The sequence below is a fragment of the Electrophorus electricus genome, chromosome 23 (assembly GCF_041902795.1).
Source record: "Electrophorus electricus isolate QZ-2024a chromosome 23, ASM4190279v1, whole genome shotgun sequence".
NCBI lineage: Eukaryota > Metazoa > Chordata > Actinopteri > Gymnotiformes > Gymnotidae > Electrophorus > Electrophorus electricus.
This window is the reverse complement of record NC_137519.1, coordinates 12,387,501-12,397,500: the sequence shown is the minus strand read 5'-3', so window position 1 is coordinate 12,397,500 and position 10,000 is coordinate 12,387,501. Positions and strand designations below refer to the sequence as shown.

Below are 10,000 nucleotides of genomic sequence, written 5' to 3'. Positions count from 1 at the left end.
AGACACCCAGCAGTTGTGCACGCTTGGCTCCACGTGATGAGCTCTAGCAGTGAGTCACACGTTCAGATGGGTTAGTGTGCAGCTGTCTGCCTCACAGTACGCCATCACTGCTGTGGGATATGAGAGGTACACTGAGAATTACTAATAATGTATTAAAAATCTAAAGATACCTAAAGATTATTCATAAACAAAATGAAATGCAACATTACCACAATGAGGCAGGGCCAAATCTGTGCCAGGGACAAATCTGTGCCAGGGACTGAGGATATACTGTAAAAAGTGAACTATGGAGTTTGACCAATTGTGGATTGACTAGGAATGACAATAAAAGGCCAAATAAATCAAGAACTTTATGGGTTTGGCTCCAGATTAAAATTCTTAATCTGTCTGATAGGCTGGTGACCCCAAAGCCACCCTTCTACATCAGACTGACGTGGCCGGATGAAGAGTCATCGTTTGGTCGGTGCGTTTGTAAACAAAAGTGATTTTTCTTACTTTAGCCTCAACATAATGCACATAGGTGCTGCATTTTAAACAGTACTTTGTGGACAAACGACTAACGTACCGTTGACTCACTCTGCGCGGAAGGTTTTACAATGAAAATGAAAAATGAAGTGTTCTGAAGAGTTGCAGCCTATAAATGCTCATGCTAGGGTACGTGAGTAAATTATTCATGAGGCTTTTCCCCATCCAATGTAATCAATCCATGTGAAACACATTGCGTACTGCAGTTACTGGAAACAGAGTGACAGTAGCAAAGTAGCAACGAGGGAAATAACACCCACATCATCACTCACACACACACACACACACACACACACACACACACACACACACACACACACACACACACACACATATGTAGACAAACATGCACCCAGCCAAACTTATAGATATCAAGAAAAAATGGCAGTAGATATAGAAAGAAGAAACACACACCATATTGCTTTTATAACTAGAACTAGTTTATTACCATCATTGATGTATTTTTTAATCAATGTTGCACAAGGAACCCTAAAACAATACAAACCACTAAAAACGGTCTAGTATGTTTTCATATGCATACACATATACACATACAGCGCATATGCATATGTACATTTGTATAAGCAGATAATCATGACCTGACAGAGGTCAGAATTAATTACAGAATATCAAACATGGAGGAGAGACAGATCTGCAGAAATGTAGCATTCCCACTGGGAAGTGAAGCTGAGTGGGACAGAAACCTGATTCATACTGGGAGTCACCTGGGCGGATCCAAGAGGCCAGACAGACAGACAGATAGACAGACAGATAGACAGACAGACAGAGGTAATCACCCTGCTGCTGGTTGTATGAGCATCCTTCTGTGTCTCCATTTCCTCCCCACAGGCCAATACACACAGTTATATCACTATAGCAGTTCTACAGCTTGTAGGCTGAAATATACAGTCTGGTGGTGCATTGGCTGTTTGGTTTTGGACAGACCTCCTTCCTGATCTTGCAGTACACAGTCTGGTGGTGCATTTGCTGTTTTGCTTTAGACAGACCTCCATTCTGGCCATGAGGCTATTTTTTTCCGCCGTGACATTACGTTGGTGGTGATTTACATGGGGACGCTGAAGCTAGAAAGTGTTAGCGTGGCCTTAGCAACAGTAGGCTAACAGGGGGCCTAGACACAGCTAGTGACTCACTTTCCCATACAAGTGTGTGAATGTGTGTTTCATGCTTTGCTTCTAAAGCATCTTTACCGAGAGATAAATGCGTCATTTTCCTCATTCCCTTTAATGAACAATCACCTGTTTTGACAGCAAATCAATCCTTAAGCAGAGAATCATTCTTAAGTGCTGGGACAACATTGGATATGTTTGACACAGGGAATAGTCTCGCTGAATTTAAATGTAGATCAAAAGATCATCGGTGCCTGGTTCAGTGATTAAATATGTGGAGTTATCTGAGATATGCTCAGATCATTATTCCAGTGAAAATACAAAACCGCACTGTGCAGCTACCTTTTGAAGTCTGCTATGGATTTTTACATTCCAGCACTATAGTAACACAGATGTTCTTGGTAAGATTTTTGAATGGCACATAGCTTGTAGTAAAATATTTTTCGTAATTGAATGAACTATTACTGTCTGATATGCTCATTGTCACTGGAATACTTTACAATTAATAAACTGCATATTTATTGCGTAGAGTGGTTGACAACCTGAAAACAATAGATTAGCAGGAATAGAAACTGGTCCCAAGTTCTGTTATGCACAGTGCTTCCTTGTCCGACTATAGACTACAAATCTATAATCGAAAAATGTATTTATACTCTGAGTGCTTCAGTTGCTTGGTCATGACCACAGGACCTGTGGAAGATGGCAGTGAGACCTTTTGCAGAGAAAAACAGAGAACTTGTCAAAATGTCAAGTAAACACGACATCAAGATGATGGTCTTTGATGAGACCTAATAAGGGCTGACAGGATCGGGCTCACTGCGAGTTGAGAGTTGCCATATTGTTGCAGAGCTTGTCTTGAGCTTGGACATTAACACCTCTGAAACCTGAAGGCCTTCGTGGACAAGGGCCAGCTTGTGATAAACGCAAAAAAAAAAAAGCGACTGCAGTGGGGAGCGGCCTGTGCAAGACGAGACGAGAAACTGTTTAGCACCGTGCTTGGATGGGAAATCCCAGCCATGAATGGGGCTTAAGACAGCCGGGATGGCCACATGCGGTCCTACACAAAACAGTGTTTGCTTTACAGATTCAGAGTTTGATTTTCCCTCCGTGGGGTGGAATGGGTCCGCGTTGCCATAGCGCTGCCGCCAACCAAGGCTGCTGCATGTGAATGGTCCATCCCTGAGTCTCAGATGGGAATTCCTGGGCAGTGATCTGCTCCAGACAAATGGGCCTTTCTTTGCAGAGGGGTGTGTGTGTGCTGTGGGAGTGTTTAGTAGGCCCTGTGATGAAGGGCCATCAGGATAGAAGGTAATGCTTCCTTTGTCTCTCTATGGATTATATAGGCAAACACAAAAGGACCACGCTGGGTTAAAACAAAGGCCAGGCTAAGGGGCAGGGGCCACCAGTGAGGTCGCGGCTCTGCTTCACATGGTGCTGTATCCGATTTCTCCGCAAAAGACGCTTCAGACGCAGGGATTATGAGCGGCAGCTCAGCATGCGTGAAACAACAGTGATTAGCTCCGTGTTTGCCTAGAGGACTAGCATTAACCGCCGGCCTGCGCCCAAACTGAGAGGGAGAGAGTGAGAGAGAGCATGGGGGAGCACTTGTGGTTGTTACATACCCACAAGGACATGGGGCACCCAGACCTTCCTCTACTACAGAGGATCTGGTAATTCCCTGAGTGCACACACACACACACACACACCAAAAACTAGCCCACTTCCCATCCATTTGCAGCACTAACGCTCAGTGGATGGGATTCTCACCAATTGAGGCCCACTCGTCGGGGGAAAAAAGGAAAAGATAGATGTAATCTCCTGAGGCGGCTGTTGGGACTCAGTCAGTCCATGATCACAGTTCAGAGCAGAATAGTCCAGCCCTGCAGCCCTATAAGCTGCTATGCACGAGCAGTAGGAACAAAGGTCAACAAATTAAAAGTCGCCAGGCATCAATCTGAAGTAAGGCGCACGATCGGGCAGAGGAATATATCGGACTCTGGAGGGTTGGTCCCTTGGTGTTGGAAATGCCCCCCTGAATAATGCCGAACCGATGCCCTGCGCCCATTTCTGGAAGTGCCCCATCTGACGAAGCAACCCAACATCTAGAATGTTCTTTTTGTTGAAAAAAAAAAGAAGCATCAGAAGCTTAGTATACAGCAACATGGGCAGCCATCAATAAATACGCAACACACGCAACATTAATAAATACAACAATATGCCACAGCTTCCTTCTGCTAGCTCAACCACTATCACCACGGAAATTTAGCAGGCGTAATGAAATACGCAGGCTTGCAACAACAACACGCAAGAGAAACTAATATATCCTGAGATGAACCAAAACAAACGAAAGCAGAACGCATAAGGGAATGCCATTTCCAAGCATCTGCTGCAGACAGCGTGGGCTTCCGTGTTCATGCATGCAGCAGAAATCGGACGATCTGTCCTGCACCGTACCAAGCCACTCATCGGATCTTTCGTAGCGAAACAAAACAGCAATTTTCCTGAAGTGTCATGTGCACTAGAACTGTACAACAGATGGTTCACACAGAATTTTTAGCAATAAGAACAAGGCAGTAAACCACGTCTCCCCATCTTGTTTGGTACAATTTCATTTAAGTCTATTATACACAGACAGATTGGTTCAGCTATCTAATATACAAAGAAAGAGAAAACAGTAAACACTTCACCGCTTTAGTCTTCAGAAGTCAATTTCAGAAATTCACATATGTAATCCAAAATTGATATATATATACGCAACTTCTTCCTGTGAAAGCTTTAGCACACTGATTTGGGACTCATGTTTTCTGTGGCAACGTGCTTGTCGTCAAAAGGTTTTTCTTTAAATGTTAACCGAAGAAGTTGCATTGTGGTTTAAATGTATGACATTTTTATGTTAGTATTTACATGCAAATAGTAGGCAACCACACATATCAGTTATAAACAAGCAACAATGACAGTTTTAGTGTTTGGCCTGCGTGCTTGATAATCCTGTATGTGATTATAGGGATGTCTTTTAAGAGCCAGAATGGAGAGACAGTGCATAAACCTAAAAAATGATTTATACAAACATTTAAAAGAAATAAAAACACACATATTTATCATATGTTCAACATGCACACATTTATCAAACTTCTCAGAGTAAAGATGCTGATCTGGGGACAGTTTATAAAATTTACATAGCCCTGAATACAACTATAGAGACTGGTGAGAGCTGATCTCAGATCAGTGTCTTTATTTGAAGATGCTTGATAAATATGAGCTATAGTTAGAAAAGAACAACGTATTTTCCATTTTACTGATCTTCTTGAAGTACAAAAAGAGATATTCCTCTCTTCTGATGTGCTGAAAGTGTGTGTGTGTGTGTGTGTGTGTGCGTGTGTGTCCATGCGTGCGCGTGTGTGTGTGTGTGTGTGTGTGTGTGTGTGTGTGTGTGTGTGTGCATACACACATCATACAAAAACTCAGTGGAAGAATGACCTGAGAGCATGACACCTGTGTTGAGGTAGGAAAAAATACACACATACATAAGCACCAGAGCATTGTGGGATATCATAGGGGGATGATGGTCCAGTCTAATGTTGCTTCCTGCTTGGAGGAAGCAGACCCTTTCCTCCCTGTGGAAAGGGCTGAGCCCCAGACAGGCAGATGGAACAGTGACGTTAGTGACCCTTACGCAATCCCGAGCTTGTGTGGCGTCTCAGATTTATCAATAGTAGAGTGGCACAGCAGAGAAAAGCAGCTTAGGCCACTGTCTGCTCAACTGACACTAGAGCGGCTACTGCTAGGAGAACAGAATGGGCTTCTCAGCATGCAATTGGTTTAGATGCATATGATGACCCCCCCTGCCCTGCCTGGCTCCATGGGAACACAAAGGACGAGATGCCTGATGACACAAAAAGGCAAGCCCTCCTCCTGTGGAAAAACTCCAGTAACTGTCACCAATGTAATGCTAACTGCCACTGGATTAAAGTTCACTCTCTAACTTACAATTTCAGACTTTTCTACGATTAGATTTAAATTTGTTTTCCTTTCGATCTCATTGTCAGCAGCTTCACACTCAGTATAATAATTGGAGCTACAGAACCTAGTATTGTTTGGGCCAATATAACAAATGATTTTGCATTTTGCTGTTAAGAAATGCTGGTACTAGGACGATGCTTTGTCTTCACAACAACAAGTTCTACAGGTAATAACTATGACTATTTCCAGTAAAGATTTTATTCCACTTTTTATTTTGCAGTACACACTACAGTGTTCTAGTCACTTACATACTATTCCAGTGTGTACAACCACAAAAGTGATCTGGTTAAATGCAGTATAACATAAATGCCACGGGGGCCGAGGTCAAAAACGTGAGCACACACGTGGGACACCTACTCCTTCTGTATGGGTTCAACTGAGCATGGTATGCCAGCCTAGCATATGTGGACATATGTTCGCTAGGGTGTATCATGTGGGAATGCCACTAGCACCATGTGTCACTGTATGTTTGTGAACATGGGGAGTGTCACCTGCAGCTCATATGTAACTGCTCTTCCAAGGAATGGTGTGTGGGAAGAACCAGCGTAAGTGGCAGGCCCTGAACCTCCTACCTGAACTAGCAGGACAAGCTGATTGGATTTTTTTCTTATTCCTGATTAAATGCCTCTCAGCGGGATTCACTGACTAGTGCTTCACTGTCAACATCATATTGCAGCGATATCCTGCCAAATGTTTTTCAGCAAGTCTATATTACCACCACCTAATATCAACACCCTGGCAGGTTCCATAATAAATCTGTGCTTAATTCTCTTAAGTACATTATATATATACACATATACTGAAGTATTTCCTGTCTCTGGTCTCTGTCACGCGTTATAATTACAGAGGTCCACCACACAGGTGTTTGTATGTACATACAGGATAAGTCAATGCAGGTTCGACGCTGTTATAGCTAGGCCTTCCTTCTACTCTGTGTACATGGGATAACATGGTGAATGGCAGAAAAAATTATCCTGAAATCATTAGTAGCAGTGCAATGCATTTCTAACAGTCCTTTCATCCAGCTGAAAAAAACTACCATGTTAAACAGTATGTGGAAACAAAACAAAACCCCCCCCAAAAAAATCCTACAAAAATACAATGCACACAATGGAAAAGTAGGATTCATATGATGTCATCTGTCAACTTGCATGAGGTACTGACATATCCAAACACAGCAATTTATCGAGGAGGGGAAGCCAGGATCTCACAACAACAACAAAAAGAAAGAGGATACATGTTTCATTATGAAAAAAAGCACGACGACAACAACAGCATTGTTATCTTGAGGTAGAACATTGACTTCAACGTTTGGAAGTGCTATATGTTGTTTGTTTTCTTCCTCGTTTCACCTCAGTGAGTGAGAGAATGGTATTCTTGACATCTGAGGTAGCACCACACCTGTTTCCCTTCTTTTTGACCGAATGCTTGACACTTAAAAGAAACAGAACGGACTAGAAGACATAGATCCGAAAAAGCTTCCCATAACACATTCATTCCGGCTGAGGTAGGTTTCTGTTGTAAATCCCAGGGTTCACAAAGCCAAGCTTAAATCCTGGAGGCTGATGACTGATTAAAGAAAAATATATACTGATATCACGGGAAAAATCATCCTGAGACAGAGCAATAGTTTAAATCCCTGGAAGAAGGCCATAGTCTTTGCTGGATGGGTTTATGAAGTCATTGGTAGGCTGAGAGGAGGCAGCAGGACTTTAAAAAATAATAATAATAAAACAAAACAGGAAGAAAAATAGCTATTCGGGACAAAAAATAAATCTCTGATGATTTCTTTTTTTTTTTTTTTTTTACAGCCAGAGAAGATGTACTTTCTCTTTGTGCTGCCGATTTTCTAATGGTGGTAGAGAAAAATCCCTCACTTTGTTCACCTTCCAATGAAGAAATCTCAGATGTCTGTCACAGAACCACACCCACTGTTAAGCTATGGAGGCCCTCCCAGTTAAGGAGTCCAACAATTTCCACATTGGGAACTTAACATTTATAAACTCTTTGCACAATAAAAAGAGAACTAAAAATAGGAAATACTTCGGTTGACCTGAGAGGGAGAGAAGTCTGAGTGAAACTGAAGGGCTTAGAGCTCCAGTCTTCATCAAGTCATCAGCCTTCATTTGGCTGGGCCTCTGCTGGCCGTCGGTGGAACTGCGGCTCACGCTCTTCCAGCAGGCTGAAATCATCCAGGGGAAGCGTGGACATCTGGGTCTCATTGAGTGAACATGAGGCCAGCAAGTTTTCCATCTGAAAGCATGCACACACACACACACACACACACACACACACACACACACACACACACACACACACACACACACACACACACACACACATCAATGAGCTGTACATTCATCTCTGTTAAGTAAATGGATCTTATATGACTTAAAGATTTAACACTCTAACACTCTAGGTTTGAACACATAGCTGTAGTTAAGCTGTATCAAAGCTGTATCAAACATGTCTAACAATAAGAACCAAAACTCACTAATTAGCATGATTAAGTCCTAATGCACTCAGTATTCAGTAATCGTAAAGAACTGCCCATCTACTGGCTGACATTCAAATGTCATTTGATGATCTTCATAATACTCTATAACTGATAAGAAGTGTAAGCACAACAATGCTGAAACAAAGAAAAGGTTCTCATAATTTTATTCAATTATTACTGAAGGGAGACAAATAAAAGAAATGACAAGTAGTTTTGCAACAGGTTTGAGTTCCTATTTCACCATTCTAACTTGTATCCATGGTTTCTTGGCAACATTACTGTACACAAGCCAAACAGCCTTACACGATTCAAACAGCTTTACACATGCCATATACCTTGTGTATTTATTTTTGGTTGTTTTTTAGGTTAAAGCTTAATAAATTATTTTTGCATAGTCTTAGACTGGTTCATATACTAATTAAGTGGTCATAAATACTATGTTCCACTGTGTACCTATATAGCTAGGTGTCATACGGTAACTTGCGGAGTCCCGCAAGGGTCAAGTCTAGGTCCGCGAAGCAGCTGCTAGGACCGTTTGCCTGTGGCAGACCCAGCACTCACCATATGTGTGGCACTGGCTGAACCTGAGACGAGCCTCTCCCTCTCACCCGAGCCAGGGAGGCCCTTGGTACTGTGCCGGGCCCCGTTGGCCTCAGAGCAGGGGCCGGGGCAGGGGCCATGCAGGCTGTTGGGGGGCGGGGCTCCCTGGGAAGAGGAGGAAGTCTCCAGCACCGTTGCCGCATGTCGTCCCACTGGAGGAGCAGCCTGCACTGTCTTACACAACATTAACCTGCAGAGAGGGAGGGAGGCACTGCAATACACATGTCCCTGCAGTCACTGGACAATAAAGCAATAATGTTAGGGGGGAGGGAGGGTTTTTTCTCTTCTTTTTTTCGTTTTTTTTTTTTTGTTGTTGTTCTTAGTTCTATATAGTAGCTTTTAGGCAAACATGGAAACCAGTAGAAAAAATTTGTGGGTGCATGGCACCTCTGGATTTAGTCATAGCAGTGGACGGACAAGAGAAACCCCTTCTAAAGGCAATAACACAAGAAAACACGAGTGTGCATGTGTGCGTCTCCCTACCTGCCACGGTAGCTGAACATAAGAAAGAGAACACAGAAGATGATGCAAGTGACTCCAATGTGGATGCCGATGATGATTCCAGTAGTAGAAGTCTTACTCTGCTCCTCCTTCAGACAGTCACATGGAGCTTTCAGCACTGGACAGAGGCAACAGCACTGTAATGACACTACCCGCATAGTCAGTCTGTCTGTCTATGTCTGTCTGTCTGTCTGTCTGTCTGTCTGTCTGTCTATGGCTGTCTGTCTGTCTATGTCTGTCTGTCTGTCTATGTCTGTCTGTCTATGTCTGTCTATGTCTGTCTATGTCTGTCTCTCTCTGACACATACATGCGTATTTAAAAAAAAAAAAAAAAAAAAGTCACACAACAGTATTTGACACTCCACAGGGAGCAAGTTGCTCTTACTATGTAGTACGTGCATGCCCACGTGTGTGAGAGTGGTCACCTGACTTCTCCACTGCCTCCTTCAGAGACACAAAGCGAAGTGTTGCATTGCCATCACCATGCTGATTGAATGCCAGAACCTTGATTTCATACACCACTGCTGGGTCTGGACAGTGAGAGACATAGTTAGTGTGTGAGAGGGAGAGAGAGAGTATAAGAGAGTGATAGGAGAGTGTGTATGTGCATGTGAAATAGTGTGTGTGTGTATGTGTGTGTGTGTGTGTGTCTGCAAGATACGTTTGTGAGATGCATACGTTTGTGTGGGTTCGAGAGGAAAAGGAACATTCTCGGCATAAAAACTATAAA

At 42.9% G+C, this 10,000-nt stretch overlaps 1 protein-coding gene across 3 annotated transcripts in view; it reads right to left on the bottom strand.

Annotated features, from left to right (window-relative positions):
• Positions 1-2,027: 2,027 nt before the first annotated feature.
• igdcc3 (immunoglobulin superfamily, DCC subclass, member 3) overlaps positions 2,028-10,000 on the bottom strand; it is a 63,074-nt gene continuing 55,101 nt past the window's right edge. For 2 of the 3 annotated variants that reach the window (XM_027008948.3, XM_081706242.1), the window contains 4 exons: positions 9,696-9,800; positions 9,253-9,388; positions 8,731-8,959; positions 2,028-7,925 (listed from right to left, as the gene is read on the bottom strand). In XM_027008948.3, the coding sequence (XP_026864749.2) occupies positions 7,788-7,925; positions 8,731-8,959; positions 9,253-9,388; positions 9,696-9,800 (608 nt within the window). In that variant the 3' untranslated portion in view covers positions 2,028-7,787. Of the gene's footprint in view, positions 7,926-8,730; positions 8,960-9,252; positions 9,389-9,655; positions 9,801-10,000 lie in introns of those variants that run through there. The other variant, XR_014119554.1, reaches the window with a different exon arrangement.